A 19,168-nucleotide genomic window follows, 5' to 3' on the forward strand; every position below is an offset into this window, starting at 1 on the left:
CTAGAACGGTCTGGCCGCAGGATTTCCTCTACATCCCATTTCACCCAAACCCTGTGCAGCAAGCACCTGTTTGCACATTTTTTTGTCTCACACCCATTTCTGCACAATCTCCCCACTGTCCTCTCTGTCTTCAGACAAGCCCGGTCAAAATACAACAATTTCCCAAGACTGACAAATCAAGGAAATTATGTTCTGGTCGTGAGGGATGGATATCGAGAACATGAATGGCTCTCTAAATCCCCAGAGGTGGCAAATCCAGGTCCAGAAAGTAAAAATCTTGCCGCAGTTTGGCTTTAGCCATTGATGCTAGCTAGCTAGCTCCCTAGCAGCTAAGCAAGGACCATGGGAGCTAGCTAGCTAAAGCCGAACGGTGCTAGGGTTTTTACTTTCTGGACCTGGATTTGCCACCTCTGAAAGTCACCAGGGTACCCTTCTCCTGATGAGCATATTGGGGATTATAAAAAAAAAAAAAAAAAAAGAAATATGCAAAAGTCCAACTGCCCACCTCCCTTTTCTGTGGTTCCGTAACATATTTGGTGGTGAGGTGGGTGGTAATTGAGAATGTGAGAGAGTGGCCCATCATCGCTGGCTGGAAGATCCAGACAGAGAGGGGCATTGTACGAGGTCCGCTCTGTGGACTCACACAAACCCTCACTATCTGACACTCTCGCTTACTCTACTTCGATGTTTGGCATCACTTCATTACAGACGATGATTCTACTTACATTTTTGTTTTTTTTAGATGTAGTTAGTCTTTTTTTTTTTTTTTTTCGTGTTTGGCCTATCTACTGTATGTCTCAAAGTCTCCTTTCGGTATCACTTAGCTTTCTGTTTGAATCGACAGCAGCTTCTCACAAATGACTGATAGTGACCTGTCTGGGAAACACAAACACTGAAATGCCGTTGATTATTGTCATTTTTGGACGGGAAAGGTTTCATGCTCTGGAATGCGTCACAGGTGAAAGAGTTCATTCTTGGAAAATGAGAGGATGTTGATTGGGTGTAGTTCATAGTTGTATATTCTTTATACTCATCTCACTCTTTGGGGCGGGGGGGGGGGCTAATGAAATTGGGCCGCAATTAGGTTAGCGACGGCCCTGGTTCGTTCACTCACCCACTGCAAAAATCTGTCTGACCAATCAGATACTGTTAACATTTGTTTCTGCCTTCACGTAAACATCTATGCTTCCATTTCCTACTGTTCATCCTGTTTAGGATCACGTGTGAACTGGAGCCGATCCACCCTGGACTTGTAGGCAAACAACCGTTCACAAAAACCATGCAAGTATGGGGAGAACTGTGCATACATAGGGTAAACATTGGTTTAGTTCGGGTGGGGGATGGGGCTGGGGGTGGGGGGGCTAGTCGCATAACAAATAGTTTCCTTGTGTTGTTTGCTTCAATTTTTTTTTTTTTTTTTTACAAGTGAGCTCAGTATTGTTCATTCGATTTGACATCATCATTGCTCTCCTTTTTTTTTTTTTTTTTTTTTTTTTTTTAATCCAACAAATCAATTAAAAAAATTAATAAATGTTTTTTTTTTTTGTTTGTTTTTTTTTCGTTTTTTTTTTTTTATATACATATATATATATACATATACACACATATATATATATATATCTATATATATATACTGTATCCTTTTTTTTTTGTATGTGCGTGTGTGTGTGTGTGTGTGCGTGCGTGCGTGCGTGCGTGCGTGCGAGCGTGTGTGTATTCATCAGTTCACCTAAAGCCCATTAAAAAAAAAATCCCATACTAATAATATAATATAATAATAAATTGCCAAATGCAGAAACATCAATGTAAGTTATCACGATGTAGTGGCTCTCTTGTTTGCTTCAACTTACCATTAAGGATATTTTTAGGGTCAGTCTGTCTGAATGTTATAGTAGATTGTTGGTTAATTCTTTAGATTGTTTAAATGACAATGATCAGATATTTGCTTTTCAAAATGACAATTTAAGGCCTTCATTGTACTTCTGATGGAGGACAATTTTATCTTATCACCTGCGCCATCGTGGCTGGCTGTTTTCCAACAGAAACGACATCGAAACGCCGCACACCAAACATTTAATGGAGAAAATGACTTGAACCAGAAACCACACATTTCTGCCAAGATATTTCCCCCCCTTTTGTTCCGCTGCAAATTCTACATCTTTGCCACCTGCCAAGTTTTGCTTCTGTCGGCGTGATTGACAGACAAGTTGTTTTTATCGTTGTGCAACGTCAGTAAGTTACTGGAAAGAGATCATTGACCTCTCTAAATCCCCATCTCTTCTTTTTTTTTTTTCTCTTTTTTTTTCTGGATCCCCATCTCTTATAATCAAATTGCTGATTTGGTCTCACATGTGAAAATAAACACCCACACACATTGATCATTTTCTACACTTTTCGGTTTGCCAAAAGAGAAAATGATCAAAACCACATTTGATCTTTCGAAGAATCGGTTGGGGTTTTCTAAGGTCTCAGTCAAATGTGTTGAGTTTGCGTGCAAAGTAACATAAAATAAAGACTTGTAGTCTGCCAGTGGGGATCTTTTTAAAAGTACAAGAACAGGTATGAGCAACTGGCAGGCCTCACTCGGTCGGTGTGGTGCACGATAAAAAAATTAAAAAAAAAGGTGTAATATCAGGTTTCACCACTAGATGGTAGACAAACCCAAGACTGCATTTCTGTATCAAAGAAGAAGAGAGTAGCAATTTCCTATTTTACAGGAAATTGTGTATTTAAAATTATTTAATACAGATTATATGTTCACCCAAAAAAGAAAAAGTAAACAAGAACCGTTGACAGTTCGTTTGACAAGGAGTTAATAAATGTGTGCTCCAAAAATATATTTTATATTTTAAAAAAATCTGATCATTTATGTGCTCATCTATACAAACAAGCACTGCGCTTAACTATGACGTTACACTTTTTACAGCGTGAATTAAATGACACATGACTCCTGCACTTCAACATGCTTTAACTGGGTTTCTTTAAACAGAACAGCATGTCTAATTTGTGTTGTTGGGAAATAGGAAAAAAACGATCCCAGAAATATTTTCCCTTCATACAGTATTACATTCTACACTAAGCTTCCCCTGTGCCAACATTGTGGTTGACTTTTCAACTGTGGTAGCATGTTACCTCTCGGCCAAACACGGCCTGATCCCCCATATGGAGCACATGAAGGAGGCTTCGGCCCCCGGTGCCACTGAAGAGGCCTTTTTTCACCAGACATCTCCTCTCATCTGGGCCTGTCTGCAGGTCTAATCCTCGCAGTCTCTGTGTGAATCAAATGCAAATCTTGCTTATTTGCCAGCTCACACTGTTTACCTTCCGTCGGAGGTTGAACCTGCATCAGCGAAGGTTGCGCAACCAGCTCATCAAAGGGTCACTGGACAGCATTTGAACGCACAGAGACTTTTCGTTTTAGGCGTTTTTTCCTACATAAGCAAGGGGTGTTTAGTTTAAAGTAGTAAAGTGTGTTAATTTTTTATTAATTTAAAGTTGCTTTTATGCCACTATTTTTTTTAAACGCACAATTAATGACTGTATGTATTGGGGGAAATACAGTTGCAATGCGGCAGACACATCCAGGTCCAAATTTATTAGTAATAAATTTAATAATAATGCGTAGGTTTGTGGAGACAGGGGTCAAGTTTTACAATTTAAAAAATGTGCCGAATTTCACTTAGCTTAGATGGCTCTTAATATGAAATGGAAAATGCAATGAGCTGTCATCGTCTTACAAATGCAATTATGCCATCTAGTGGCAGAAAAATGACCTCAACACAAATCAATATCATACTCGATTTTTTACAGTACAGCAAATCTTTTTAAATTTTAACTCAATTTTATGGATTATTATGAAATCACTGTATTGTAATTTCTATTAGTTTGACTTTTTTCCACTTTTATGTTAATAAGAGTATGAAAACATAGAAAAAAATATATATTTTTGGTACATTTTCTTGTACATTTAAAACGGATACAAAATTTAGGATTAATCGTGAGTTAACTATTGAAGTCACGCGTTTAATTGCAATTACTTTTTATTTTATTTTTTTTTTTTTTATCCCTTGACACCCCTAGTATATAGTGAATCAAACAAGGGAGACAATTTTAACAGTGATTGTATATATAGGGCGCTCTGCACTGTTGTAGGATGGAACGCTGCCGACTCTCAGCCAATTGAAGCGGCTCCCTTCATTTCACACTTCTACAAAAAAAATGGTATGGTATATATTGAATAAATTTTTTTGGGTGGAAGGGGGGGTGGGATATTTGGAACAAAACAGACCACCTGTTGCCCATCTCCGGTTTATTATACAACAGACGTCAGTATTGTGAGCGACTGTATGCTATTCTTCATTGTCAGTTTTAAATAATTCAGATGAATTGCTCCTATTAGTTTGTGAGGCTCGTTTTCTTTTTTTTTCTTTTTTTAAACAAACAAATCAATTAAAAAAATTTTTTTTTAAATATATATACATATATATATATACATATACACACACACACATATATATATATATATATATATATTTTATTTTTTTTTGTATGTGGGTGAGCATGTGCGCGTGCGTGCGTGCGCGTGCGTGCGTGCGTGTGTATTCATCAGTTCACCTAAAGCCCATTAAAAAAAAAAATCCCATACTAATAATATAATATAATAATAAATTGCCAAATGCAGAAACATCAATGTAAGTTATCACGATGTAGTGGCTCTCGCTAACAGACAGAATTAAGTAACCGGAATTAGGTTAAAAAATTCTATATACGTAGAGCATGTTTCTATAAATTTTGATATTTGGTTTTTATTTGAGGCAGATATTTTTTCCATTAAAATGTGTTTTATGAGGAGGTTAGACCATTGGTCGATTTATTTTTCCAGTTAACAAGAATTGTTTTTTTAGCGATAGTAAGGGCTACAAGTGTAGATTGAAATTGTTTATGTGGTAAGTCAGTTGTTGTTAGGTCACCTAGCAAACACAAGTTTGGAAATAAAGGTATCCTACAGTCCAAAATAGCGGAACGTTTTTCTAAGACTTTAGTCCAGAAATACATAACCGGAGTACATAACCATAAAGCATGAACATAAGTGTCTGTAGTGTTTTGTAAGCATTGGAGACAAATGTCGGAGTCTGAGAGTCCCATTTTCTTCATCATATATTGAGTAATGTATGTTCTGTGAATAATTTTATATTGGATAAGTTGTAAGTAAGTTGAGGCTCGTTTTCTTATTGCCCTTCGGGCTCCTCTTGATTCACTGCGTCCGCTACTGCTTCCCCGCTGGCCACTCTGAGTAGCGTAATTACTGAACAAACACAAAATATGTGTGGTCCCGAAGAATTCTTGCGCCAATGCATTTGTCTCGGTGCCAATCAGCTTCAGCTGCCAAGTTTGCCCCCACCCCCCGAACCCTATCCGCCACCTTGAGACGCCCGGCATCAAGCAGCATCCAGACTGTCATCGATGCCAGTTACATCATATATAATCATCCAAAAGGTCGACCTTTCATCAGCTCGTGGTCATTTGCTGATAACAGTACGGTGGATGCCGCATTCCGACGAGCCTTACCTGGGGTAATGTGACCCCCCTAAAAATATTCCAGCTGCCTGATTAAATTGTGTTTTTCTTAGACATACGCTCATGAGCACAAGAGAAACATGAGATGAGCCTTTGCTGATTAACACAATGATAACGTTATCAGGCAAGGATTCTTTTGAGTACAGAAAGGCGAGACAATTTCATACTGTGTGTTTTTATTTGTTTTTATCAGTAAAGTTGGTCCGGCATTACGAGATCCAGTTAAACTGTCAAAACTCATGCAAAATAACAAATTTAAGCTTAGCACTGAAAGATGTATCAGTTCACGGAGCAAGAACTGTAGGCCTTCAGTGAACGCTATTCCGGTCATTCATTCCACTCGTACCTGAGATTTCTGGGGAATTCACGTCATTAATTGACAGAGCCTAACGAGAGGACGGGGGGTGGGGGGGGCAGGAATTTTCTGGTGTTGAAGTCTTATGGCCCAGGATACTCTTGCAGTAATAATAACAGCGCAGAAGGCTTAGTGACTAATCAAGCCGGCAGGAATGCGGGACAGCAAGTGTGTGGGGTTCCGAGTGCAGGCAAACATGCCAAGCGATGTGAGACGTGACTGTATTAATGATATGCAAAAGATGCAGGCTTTAACTCTTTGACTGCCAAAAACGTTAAATAACGTTTAGTAAAATCCTATGGAGGAGTGCCAAAGACGTTAAAATACGTTTTTTCAAAACAGAGGTGAAACTAACCATTTTCTATTGTTGATTACTGAAAAACGGAATAAGGTAGAAACAAACTTTTTTTTCTGATGAAAGATGAGAGTTCAATCTTTCATTTGGTAGTATGTGTGTTTCCATAGTCCAAACAAGTAATTTTCTGTGGACCTTGAAAGATCAGTCAAAAATGCTTAAATCGGCTGGCACCCACGGCATCCCTTTTCTGAAAACGTCTGGCAGTCAAAGAGCTGTGGTTCAAGTGACTTTTCCATCTTTTAGCTGAGAAAAAGAAGGTGCCAGGTATCAATGCGTTCTTGTTGACACTTGGACCCCCCCCCCCCAAAAAAAAAGCCTTATTATGACGCCACTGTATAGATGCTAATGCTTAGCCCGCGTCTATGGCCTTTTCCATTGTGTTAGCCTTAGCTTTAAGCTAGCAAACTAAAAGCTAAACTACACGTTTGTTTTAAAACGAAATGTTTAATTCTCTTTCAAATGAGAGCAACAATAGTCTTTGAAGCTTCTTTTTAAAATATTTACTAGTTAATTCATTTACTTTACTGTTTGTGTCTGTCAAATTGCTGGTTGTAGTGAAGTAAGTTGTGCTGTCTTTTTCAATACTATCATTCACTGCCATTGACGGCTATAGACGTCAAAAATTCATTTGAACTATTTCTATTAGTTTAACATTTTTTTCCCACTTTTGTTAACAAGAGTAAGAAAAAAAATTGTACATTTAGACCGAATATAAAATTTGTGATTAATCATGAGCGAACTATTGAAGTCATGCGATTAATTACAATAAAAAAAAATTATTGCCTGACGCCCTAATTTTAATAATCTTTTTTTTTTTTTGAAAAAATATTTAAAAAAACGAAAAGATTATTAAAAATTAGGTTTTTGAAAAAAGTTTGTTTAACATTATTTATTTATTGCCGAATCGATTTTTTTCTAGCACCCCTAGTAAATACCAGTACAGGTTTGATTTTCCGGTGCCAATATCGGAACCAAATAATGAGGAAAAACCCTGTAGAAAATTGATGGATGGAGGTTCTTAGAACCTGCGGGGGTGATTTATTCACATCTGCTTCCCACATTGCCTTGTGTTCAATTCCACTTTTGAGGATCAGGGTCATATTTTGACCAGTATTGGATGTTGCACGGATGGTCGCGACCTGGTCATCTTGGTGTCAGTGCCCCCCCCCCACTTGCATAAATCCTTCTCTTGTTATTCACACGCTCAGCGAGTAAGAGGAAGCAAAGCTGTTCCAGACGTTTCTGTGTGGTTTCAGTGACAAATCTGTTTAGTTCTGCATGGGAAGTGTTAGCGTGCTTGGATGCAAATACAAAACGTTTTGCAAAAAAAAAAAAAAAGTGCCCGCTCGCTTCCTCACAGCTGTTTGCCGCCTCTATTGTTGCCTTTTGGTTCAAATTGTTAGTGTGATATTTTTAGTTAAGTGCTTCCTGAGTCATGGTCCGTTTAGGTTTGTCCAATAATGCCTCGTTGAGGGTTGCAGGTTGAGTGAGCGAACAGCAGACGAATTTGTTATTTTTGGTTTGGCTGTGACAGAGCAGCAAGCAGGTGGTTACGCCCCCTTTGGAATTTGTTACGATTCGGATTTTTCGATTGCGAAATGGTTGTCCATCGTGTTGAAAGTTCATCGCTTAAAAAGCGCCCCGTCGAACCTGTTGCACCTCTTTGAAATACTGGTGATTTCACCGTCCGTGCATTTTGAGACTAAACTAGATGGATTTTTCTGAACTATTCTAAAGTGGCCTCTGTGAACCTTGAAGGGGCTGAAACAAACAATCTGGAGAAAGGCATCCATTAAACCCGACACAGCTGGAGCAATTTGTTCACGCGGCGTGGGCCCAAATACGAGTAGAGAGCTCGTTCTGAGTGTTACAAAAAGCTGTTGATTGCCTCAAATCGAACTAAAATACGCTCATTTGTGCACGCTCTTGCCTTTTAAAGGCAACTGCATGCAATTCAACTCACAGACAATTTTTTTTTTTTTTTTACATGTTTTGCTTAAAACTGTGAAAACAAAAAAATATATTATAATGTAAGGTTTAATTACATTTGCGAGCTGTGTATGCAATTTGACAACTCCTAATCTATTCTATCCACTGGACGCACTAATTAGCTTTTTGTCCAATAGCTATCAAATACCTTAAAAAGAGCAAGTTTTAACCCAATAACGTCAAACATATATTAAATACAAGAATTTTGAGCCCTCTGTTTTTATGAGTACAATATTTTCTTTTTAAAATGAAAACACCGACATATATAATCTGACACATGCAATTGCACGGATAATCCATTAGAGGGCAGTATCACCCATCTGATGGCTTTTCCAGCAACCTTGCAAGATCGCCCCAAATGAGAAAGGAGACACGCCTATACTTATTAATAGTAGGAAATGTTCCTTCTGCTTTTTGGAAATACTAATATTATATTTTTGACAGTTATAAATGTACGAATTGAAAGCATTGTGACAGGATGTATCAAATATGACACAAATCAAAAGTCGTATGAGGGAAAAAAAATAAAACATTTGTTTGTTCAAAAGGACCAAATGAGAGCAACTGCACATACTGTATGATGACTTTATTTCCTGTGGGGTTCATGTTATGTTGCTTGAAAATGCCAAAAGTAAATGAACATCACCCCCCCACCCCGAACATCCCAAGCCAAGATAGACGTTCAACTCATCAACTCAACAATAAATCTTTCCTGCAAAAATATTTGACTATAATGGGATCCTCAATGCAGCCTGTGTTCTATACTTCTTGGAAATATGTTTTATCGCTTCTGCTGCGGGAGCACTGAATCACGATTTGACGTATGAACATGTCGTGAACGTATACAGCAGTGCTTGTGCTGGCCAGGAGTGTGTTTGATGTCCTCTATTCAAATGGTCATGATGATGGATGAAGGAATTCGTGATCATGTTATTCTCTGCAGGTGGTGACCGTTCACAACGAAATGTAACATTATGCAATGACATGTACAGATCATTGGCAGTTCTGGGAATTATAGACCATATCAAAGGAGAAGAGGCTTGAGTGGCATTTTAATGTGAAATGTGACATCTGAGATTTTGTGAGTTCACTTTCAAGCAGCTGCTCCCAGCTGTTTGAATGCGCTTTTGCCTTTGTTGCCAATGCTAATAGAACTTAAGACATCTATATATGTATATTTAAAAAAAAAAACATTATGACACCTGACCATAAAGAGGCCTGCAAAGTTGGATCAACACAACAGATGTACTGACTGGATACTAAAATGTCCGGTAGAGATGGACAAACACTGCCATCTAGCGTTGGAAATGGGAACTTTCAAAGTACAACATTCCTTGAATAAAGATTTTGTTGCCTGTGCTCAATACACTCCTCTGTGCTGATGAAAGTGAGCAAAAGCAAATATGTAATGAGAATATAATGAGATGTAATCATAATGATGATGAGAATATAATAAGATGACACATTTGGAATGTTTATTGGACTCTTTGGAGCATTCAATACTCCCGTGGTTGAAAGTAATTACCTTCCTGGGCATTTCTGAATAATTTGACAGTAATGTTGAACTTGCCGCCACCTTTTCCCCTCCAGACACTTTTGCTCCTCCTTTGATTTGCTGTGCAGCCTGCGGACAAGGATCCTAATTCATCCATGGTGGCAGGAAGCCGTTCCGAGAACAGAGATGCAGTGTACGAAGCGGCTCTCACAATCTTACATAATGTCAACACAATTAGCAACATTAACTTCCAAAGGGTTCAAGTAATTTCAAAGGCAGCGGGCCAAAGTGCCTGACTAATAAATATATAAATGATTAATGAGTGCAAGAGGAGAATTGGAGGCAAGAAGAGACAGATATAGGCAAATTGCCTTGTTTTTAATCGATGCAGTCTGTGTACGATAATAAAAATTGTGTGAAAATTCGGCAATAAATATTTTAATATATATATACTGTATACATTTTTTATATATATTTTATATCACGTGACCACCGTACCTGTCATGATGCACGGCGCATAAATCTCCGACTATTTATTGTGAATGAAAATGTTTTAAAACTAATTTATTTTAGCTGCTGTACATAATTTCGTCTAAAATGAAGTAATCAATTCTGTAGTATATATTTGGTGCACCGCTTGGATTCCCGCGCTTGCGATGTCGCTGGCGCCATGTTTTTTTTTTTCATACTCGCAATGTATTGTGGTCTATATCAACCCGTTTGAGTTCACTACTTTTCAGAGTGCATTGTGGGTAATTTTGAGTGCCCTACATGTTCGCTTCCTGAACATTCGGACGCCACTACAAAATGGCGTGACCCCCTCACATTCGGACACATCCAACTCGGTTTCAACAGGGTAACAAGATGGCGTCCGTTTATCATGTGACCAGCAGTTGCCCAATCACAGCGTAACCACTCATAGCGTGATTGGTCAACTGCTGTTCACATGACATAAGGACGCCATCTTGTTACCCTACCGAAAACCGAGTTGGCCAAATTCTCTACATATGGCTCTGAGACACGCTTACACTTGTACTGCCCATATTATAACATAGTAGAGTAGGCATATAATATTATTTAATACAAGACAAACATAATATTACAATTTTGAGGTATTTTTTGTGTAAAAAATAATAATAATAATGCAGAAAATGAATTCCTGCATTTGCTGTTCTTTATTTTATTTTTTTAATGAAAGCCCCTTTGCACTGTGAAAAAAAATACAATATATGGTTATTTATTTGTTTTTTGCTTCAAGCCCTTTGTTGTTGGGTTAGGTTTTCATCATGCATGTATTAAGAAATGTAATATGAAATATAGAAGTACGTATTTTGTACATATGCACATATTTTGTCCACATCTATAATGGCACTTTTTTTCATACATCTAACCATGTAAGACAAAAAAAATGCAATTTATCCTAGTCCAACTGCAGTAGCAGCAAAGTCAGCCGTTTCCATAGATGTCCAGTAGTGGACGCCAAAAGTTTATTTTTGTGTGCCAAAATCAATCCCACAATCCCCACACACCCGCGGTGAACGCATTTGAATGGTTCAAAAAACTTCTGAAACGCTAGCGGACGTTCAACAAGAGTTGGCCTTGTACACCGTTACCAGTTTTTCACGTTTTGGACTAATACACCTGAAGAAGAAGAATACATGTCACCGGACAAAATGCTTCGGTTGGTGCTTGAATGCGGTGTTTGAATCTCGCTAGTGGCACGGAAGTGTTGTTTGTGATAAAGTTGAAAGGCTAAGCGGTCAGTTAGCTCGCACTTAGCATCCTAGCTAAGTCGCGTATGTTTCCTGGCTAAGCTCAATGCTAACAGCTGCAGTTAGCTAGCTGCAGACTTTTTAAGTTAGTTAATACGTCGATGGGTGTTACAAAATAGACTGTCGTAAATGTCACTTGAGTATCTACCGCCGTGTTGTTTTTAACAGCGGAGTTGGTAGAATAATTTTATGGTAAGGGGGGGGACATCTGTTGAGCTAGTGAAGCTAATGCTAATAGTGACAGCGGTGTTTGCTTTAGGCGTGTTGTTTTTATTTGGACTGCTTTTCCTCCCTAATCTGTATTGTTAAGACTTAAAGTAAACTATTTTAATATAATTGAAACCCACAACTGTAAATCCTGTGACACATTCTACTGTACTTTCTTTCTCCTTTATAGTGTACCTAAATTCTGACAAGTGATAAGCTTTTCAATCAACGGCAATTCTTTAAGGTCAAGAAGAAAAAGTCCAATGGCCTCTCGTTATCTCGCCTGCATCATTCAAAGACCATGAAGCAGGTATGGAGCGTGTCCGCTTGTAGCATGCCTTATTGTGTAAACAGTGTGGCTGTTTAGAAATTCCTGATGGCAGTGAAATAGTGCATTGTAGTTCAGTGGTATTGTTGCGGTAGAGACGTGGCCATAGTGGCCTCATCCCTTATCCTTCTGTTTTTAGGTGGATATTAGAAATAAGGACGAATTAGATAAGAAAAGGTGAGTCTTTGATCCATGTCTACAGGGATGTGTCACACAGTTAACCCTTTTTAGTCACTGGACCTTTAAAACACCTCTTTTATAGTCTTGTGTTGTGAATGGTTCTTGCAATGATGTCAAATGCAACATGTCCCCCCCCCCCCCCCCCCCTTTAGCAGATTCCAAGTACACAGCCCAGGCAAGGAAAAGAGGACCTCACTTTGCAAGAGGAAGGGTTCTCTATCCCTGGAGGTGGGCTTGAAGCTGCACCGTAAAATATCCAATGTTGGTCAAGCCCGTAACCCCGGCATGGCCAATAAAGAAAATGAGGTGACATACTCGGGTGTGCGGGGTAATCACTACAAAGCTGACTGCAGGCCTACTGTGAATGCCACAGAGGCCTCGAAGATGGCAGGGCCCAGCTCCAAGTACAGTGACTTCACTGAGGTCAGCATACTAGTCGGAGCTTCAAGTTGAGACCTTGCTTTGTTTTTACTAACACCCTTTTCTATATCCGTAGCTGTCAAAGGACCACGAAGCAGTGTCTCACATCCTCTTTGGGAGGAATCTTCGACTTAAAGTGGCCCTAACGCTATGGCGGAGAAACGCCATCGAATTAGTGACTTATCTAATCAAGTACAACATTTTCTACTAATACCACACTTTTTTTTGTTATTATCACTTAATGTTGGTCGAAGGCTTACATTTCTGCTCTATAATCCACAGAATTCAAGACTCAGAAGTGCTGCTTGACCTGTTACCTGTCATAACAAACGAGTGAGTCTTTTTGAATTTCTCAGGAGTCGTAATTAAGCTTTGCATTGGAAATAGAATTTGTTCAAGGCTCGAACTCACACCATCACAAAGCCTTTGCAGAAAAGGAGGCTTTGATTTACGACAGACATTTCAAGGTTAAGAACTGAGCGTGATGTAAGGATACGATGACACGTAGCACAAGAAATCATGGCCAGTTACTGTCATAGTTCATGTTTTTCCATGTAATCGTTTGATCTTCATGACCTAGTAATGTTTTGCATGCAAATATCTACTATCGTTTTGACAATTTGAGGTTATGTATGGCATAACATTTTACTCTGTTACCGCATTTCATATTTATAACCTAAACCTAGAAATGCTTTCATACAAATGTTTCCTGTAATTTTGTTTAACTCTTTGACTGCCAAAAACGTTAAATAACGTTTAGTAAAATCCTATGGAGGAGTGCCAAAGACGTTAAGATGTTTTTTTCAAAACAGAGGTGAAACTAACCATTTTCTATTGTTGATTACTGAAAAACAGAATAAGGTAGAAAAACTTTTTTTTCTGATGAAAGATGAGAGTCCAATCTTTCATTTGGTAGTATGTGTGTTTCCATAGTCCAAACACATAATTTTCTGTGGACCTTGAAAGATCAGTCAAAAATGCTTAAATCGGCTGGCACCCACGGCATCCCTTTTCTGAAAACGTCTGGCAATCAAAGAGTTAAACTGTGTGCAACTTTGCGGATTTCTTGTCTAAAATCTTTTTTTTTTCTTGTTCTTTTTTGAGGAAATTTATATTAAATCACCTATTTCATGTCATGGGTTTTTTTTCGCAAACATTGTATAAGTGTGCCTTTCAGTATGTGCCCCAAAAACAGAGCCGAGTGCAAAACGTCCACTTAATAACGACATGAAGAGTTGTTTTTTTTTTTAAATCTTAAAATGGCTTACCTTAACCAGAATCCCACGCTGCATTGTAGCCAAAGGCACAATCTACGTATTATTGCCTTCTATATCCTTGTGGTGGAAACCAAGTTGCCATGACTACGGTACTGTACTAATTTTAATTGACTAATTTTACCTTCCTGTTTTGTGTTTTTGTCAGCGTCCAAACTGAAACATCGTGTTTTTCAATTGGATGCTGTGTTGACCTTGCGCCCCAAGTCAAAGTGATCCTCTCCAGTAAATACGAAGAGTAAGTTGTCCAAAAACCAGCTCCTCTTGTACGTCAAGTCTTCTGAAACCATAACTGATTTTCTATTGTTGACATTTATATTATGTTTTGTTTTTTTAGACAAATAATCGTGGGTTTACACTGGGTTCAGGCTGTCATCAGGAAATGGTGGCCAGACCTCTCAAAGACAGAGAAAAGACTGCGGGACAGTTTGGACAACAGGTGGGGATCTGCATGTTGTTTGGGGACATTAAACGGACACAGAGATTAAGCCTTGAGTAGCTCCCAAGATGATGAAGAGTAAAATGAAAGGCTACGAAGGTAGTACGAGCTCTTCCTCCGCGCTTCACGTAACTGGTCATGCTAGATAAGACCCGCATGTGATTACGCTGCTCCTGAAGTAGATTAAGGCCACTTCTAGAGAAAAACACCAGACATGTTGGTGATTTTGTTTTTTTTTCTCCTTTCAGAAACATTGTAGTCTTAAAACAACGTCTAAGAGACTTGTGGAAGGACGGAGCCAGGCTATGTCTGATTTCAGGTTCTACTGGAGACCTGGCAAAGGTGAGGGAAAACTCCTTATTGGATACCCTGTTTGGGTGTTGACCAAAATGTTAGTTGGCATTCATCAGACCAAGTAAAGCTGTTAATCTTATTTAGATGCTCAATTTCCATCTTAGGGAATCCGTCCTGTACGGCCTCATAGCTCCCCTAACATGAACAAAACATGACGTTGTAGAAGCCTGTTCAAATTGTTTATCTTGTCTAAAATAAATACAATGCAACCCACATCCTGTTACCGTAAGATGTGCATAGCCAGCCAGTAGCTATTAAGCCTACGCTTGTTAATTCATGTTAAACAATTTCACAGTTGCAGACGGTTGAGTGGTATGATCATAATATTAGCAGCGTTTTGCATTCGGACAAGTGAACTAACGTTGTCCCTGGTTTCAAACGTTTTAGGCCATTGAGTCGTATGTCCTTCAGCTCCCCTGACTCTTGTCCATGTAGCACTCCGAGGATGTGACCACTACTGCCGGATCGCGGCTGTGTTTGTTGTATGGATGACTGACATCCGACATGCGGACTGGATCATGGTTTTGTTACACAAACACCCCCCCCCCGAACTGAAAATAAACTTGACACATCAAAAACAACTGGTTATCGCTGGAGACACTTAAGCGGGGCTGGGAGCACATTTCTGCAGCAGAAGCACAGCAAAGTGACTGCTTCACATTGAAGTGAACCGTCTCAGGAAAGGGGGGGGGGGGGGACCTCCGTGAGACTGGATATATGTTGCTCTATGTATTGCCAACATAGTAGTCTCTCGCTACACCGCTCATCACCATGGAATGCAAATGCACTTGGATTCGTGAATGGGCCCGCTGTTTGGATGTTTTGAACCTGCGTTCGTTGGAATCAGGAACTTCAAGTTGCATCAGTCTTAAGTTATGAGTGTGCATCTTGTGTCCTCCATGTGTGTCATTTGAACTTGATGTCAAGCCAAGTTATTCTTTTAATCTTTTAAATAAATTTGACAAAAACATTTTTTTTTTCTTTTTTTACTGTGGGATGACTTCCAAAAATTGTCTTAATGTTTTCTATGCACCCCCATGAGTTTGAACATGGCGTTCTGACGAATGTTGCGCTCGTTTTTTGTTTTTAAAATAAATCCCATCTCACGAGGTGGACACTTTTGTTGTTGACTGAAAATGACATCAGAGTTGCTCTGTTAACCAATCACGTTGAACCTGTTTTCTGAGTTTGTTCATGTGACAATCAAGCTGATCCGTGATTGGCTGTGATGTCATTTTTAGTCGACACCCGCCCCTTGAGATTATTAAAAACAGATGGATTTTTATGCTTCATTAATCAGAATAACTGTAATAGGGCTGCAAAGAACCTGTTGTAAAGCTATTTTGGGTCGTCTAAAGTGTCGTCCAAAATGAAACTACAGTATTACAAAAGAGGAATCACATGCAAAAGAACATCGCAACTAGTACAGTACCTTTCAAAATAAGTGTCATCACATAATCAAACCGGAAGTTCGTGTCTTGAACAAAGCGTTCTACTCTGAAGTGACGTCATTGTCCATGCACACAGCTGATGTGCGGTTCCTGCCTCGGAACAGTTCCATGCTGACGCGCTCGCCTTCTAAGCCGACTTTTATTTAATTTTGACATTTACAATGTCCAACATGGGAAGAATACAGCTCTTGTGGCTTTTCGTTCAATCCGTGCTCGTCCTGGCTTCGTGTTTCACCGATGTGGAAACCGGGCCTGGTGCAGGTGTATCGACTCAGATCACCGCAGATCGCTTTAAAATCGAGGGAAGGGCGATCGTACCCGGTGTAAAAACACAAGACTGGGTCTCCACAGCACGAGTTTTCGTTGACGGCGAAGACTACGTGGGATTTTTGAGGTACAAATCATTTCCAGTTCCATATGCTGACGATTGGTGTGTAGCGTTAGCATTAGCGTGCTAGCTAGTTCTCACACAATTCGAGTTGACATAAACCGACCTCCACACAACTCGTCATTTCAGGTTTTACTAGTTTAATGGTAAAGAACATTTGAAATAATCTATGTCATTATTGACTTGCCTTTATTAAATGGAATACTGTTTATGTCGTGGCGTGGTTAGGCCTGGCAGTGTCCTTATGGCTAATGCTATCGTAAGTAGTTTGGTCCTGGGAGATAAAAGTGATTTTATATGTAACGTAAAAAGAACTCTGATCGAAATGCACAGAATATTCCCTTAAAAACAGCAAGCCAATGCATTATTTTCTATTTATTTCAATCTGAGCTAATAGAAACGGACATTCAATTCACACAAATAGGCATGAAGTGTTTTTTTGATGGCAAGCACTATAGAAAATGCATGGATTGACAAAGTGACAAGTGTCTAGACGTAAATCACACTTAAATGTGTGTTACTATTTTGTTACAGAACTGATGGCAGTTTCGCAGTAAACGACGTCCCATCTGGGTCGTACGTTGTAGAAATTGTCACCCCAGGATACCGATTCGAGCCGGTGCGTGTTGATATTACATCCAAGGGGAAAATGAGGTGAGTGCTCCCGCATAAAAATCCTCTTTAGCATCTTTTCAAATGCATTGCTTTACTCCTCGCTTACCTCAACAGAGCACGACTTGTAAACTACATCAAGACTTCAGAAGTGATCCGCCAGCCATATCCTCTCCAAGTTAGAGCCAGTGGCATTCACAGCTACTTCATGAAGAGGGAAACTTGGGGATGGACCGATTTCCTCATGAACCCAATGGTAAAATTCAAAGTTATTGTTAGCAATCTGCGAGCATAGCCATAGAGGCTAAGGGAACTTTTAAATTTGCCTTCATCTTAAAACTTTTATCACATTCACACTGTAATACCTTATATATCCTGGTGGGGGGCGCTGTGGTTGTACACTACTGTATGCTTCTTGTTTAATTCTCTTTGTTGCCCATGCAGGTTATGATGATGGTGTTGCCATTGCTGATCATTGTTCTGCTGCCCAAAGTGGTCAACACTAATGACCCAGAAATGAGAAAGGTAAGAAAAAAAAATAGGAAGTAGGATGATGTCACTAATAGATGAGAACTAAGGTTAGTGATTAGTCCACTAGTCATTTAGTCATTTTTACTAATCCGCTGTCATTTTATAAAAACAAGATGATTCTGGTCAGCTCTACGAAGAGAAACATGGCTCTTTTGATGCAGAAACTATTTATATTAGTTTATCATTTTTTCCCACTTTTGCTAACAAGAATATGAAAACCTAGAATTTTTTTTGGGGTATATTTAGACCAGCAATAGAGTTAACTAGTGAAGTCATGCGACAAATTTTAACCGCCTGACACCCCTAATTTTTAATTAATCTTTTATTTTTTTAAGAAAATATTATAAAAAATTAAGGGTGTCAGGTGATTTTTAAAAAAAAAAAAAATTATTAATGGCATGACTTTACTAGTTAAGTCATGATTAAAAGAAAAAAAAGATTATTAAAAATTAGGGGTGTCAGGTGATTAACATTTTTAATTGTAATTAATCGCATGACTTCACAAGTTAACTCACGATTAATAACAAATTTTATATCTGTTCTAAATGTGCAATACATTTTTTTGCTAGGTTTTCATACTCATGTTAACAAAAGTGGAAAAAAATGTTAAACTAATAGAAATAGTTCAAATGAATTTTTGACGTCTATGGTCGTCAATGGCAGTGAATGAGTTAATAAGCTTTGAGAGCAAAAATAATTGCATTGGACTAAAAATGTAACATGTTCTTAAATTAGCAAATCATTTTACGTGATAGTATGAGATTTGACTCTCTTAGCAACATTAGCAACGTAATAACCCTGTTTTCTTACTTCACAATACAGGAAATGGAGCAATCCATGAACATGCTGAACCCCAACCCTGAGCTCCCGGACGTGTCTGAGCTCATGACGAAGCTCTTCTCTGGCTCCAAGGGTTCCAGCAAGGCGGGTGGGAGCAGCAAGGGCACCAGGCCGGCTGTCAAGAGGAGGTAGTACGCGTACCTCATACGCATGGAAAACATGTCAAGTCATGGATGCAGGATTTTTCAGTGTCTTTTTTTTTTTTTTTCTTCCCTGCTGTCATGGGTCTATTGTACAGATCTCTGTATGAACAGATGTTAACTATTTAAAATCGACATGTTTTTGTTTATATAAAGTTCTAACAAAAATCCTTTCACACGCAGTTTCTCTTCATTTGCTGCCAACTTGTGATGCTAATCCTTATCAATGTTTTCTGTTGTAATCCTTTGGTGTGCTTTTGCTGCTAATTCCACTACCTGAATGATAATATCTATACATAAGGAGAGATTTTTTTTTTCCCAGTAATATGACTGTGAATGAAGATTAATTGAATTTTAAGACTGATATTTAAAAGCTTGAATGAATAAATTGCGACAGTATATAAAATAAATGGTTCGATGTGGCTTGTGTGAAAGTTGGCCTATTTTGTGTGTATAAA

General features: G+C 38.8%; 2 protein-coding genes across 9 annotated transcripts in view; both read left to right on the forward strand.

Moving 5' to 3' along the window:
* katnbl1 (katanin p80 subunit B-like 1) overlaps positions 1–15,718 on the forward strand; it is a 64,730-nt gene extending 49,012 nt beyond the window's left edge. For 3 of the 8 annotated variants that reach the window (XM_077552181.1, XM_077552179.1, XM_077552184.1), the window contains 10 exons: positions 1,216–1,281; positions 11,944–12,063; positions 12,221–12,258; positions 12,414–12,684; positions 12,758–12,873; positions 12,964–13,014; positions 14,104–14,193; positions 14,293–14,394; positions 14,643–14,736; positions 15,136–15,718. In XM_077552181.1, coding sequence (XP_077408307.1) covers positions 12,055–12,063; positions 12,221–12,258; positions 12,414–12,684; positions 12,758–12,873; positions 12,964–13,014; positions 14,104–14,193; positions 14,293–14,394; positions 14,643–14,736; positions 15,136–15,168 — 804 coding nt within the window. In that variant the 5' untranslated portion in view covers positions 1,216–1,281; positions 11,944–12,054 and the 3' untranslated portion in view covers positions 15,169–15,718. Of the gene's footprint in view, positions 1–1,215; positions 1,282–11,266; positions 11,456–11,943; positions 12,064–12,220; positions 12,259–12,413; positions 12,685–12,757; positions 12,874–12,963; positions 13,015–14,103; positions 14,194–14,292; positions 14,395–14,642; positions 14,737–15,135 lie in introns of those variants that run through there. The other 5 variants (XM_077552182.1, XM_077552180.1, XM_077552185.1 and 2 more) reach the window with 3 other exon arrangements.
* A 492-nt stretch (positions 15,719–16,210) lies between these two features.
* emc7b (ER membrane protein complex subunit 7b) lies at positions 16,211–19,144 on the forward strand. The gene is made up of 5 exons (XM_077552187.1): positions 16,211–16,593; positions 17,122–17,241; positions 17,317–17,455; positions 17,644–17,724; positions 18,553–19,144. The coding sequence occupies exons 1-5, from the start codon at positions 16,361–16,363 to the stop codon at positions 18,700–18,702; spliced, it is 723 nt and encodes a 240-aa protein (XP_077408313.1). The 5' UTR covers positions 16,211–16,360; the 3' UTR covers positions 18,703–19,144.
* Positions 19,145–19,168: the final 24 nt, after the last annotated feature.

The sequence above is a fragment of the Vanacampus margaritifer genome, chromosome 19 (assembly GCF_051991255.1).
Source record: "Vanacampus margaritifer isolate UIUO_Vmar chromosome 19, RoL_Vmar_1.0, whole genome shotgun sequence".
NCBI lineage: Eukaryota > Metazoa > Chordata > Actinopteri > Syngnathiformes > Syngnathidae > Vanacampus > Vanacampus margaritifer.

Coding starts and splice junctions, on each gene's coding strand:
- emc7b (XM_077552187.1), top strand. CDS start 16,361: ATGTCCAACATGGGAAGAATACAGCTCTTGTGGCTTTTCGTTCAATCC. Junction 17,242..17,316: donor ACATCCAAGGGGAAAATGAG/GTGAGTGCTCCC, acceptor TTACCTCAACAG/AGCACGACTTGTAAACTACA. Junction 17,456..17,643: donor ATTTCCTCATGAACCCAATG/GTAAAATTCAAA, acceptor TTGCCCATGCAG/GTTATGATGATGGTGTTGCC.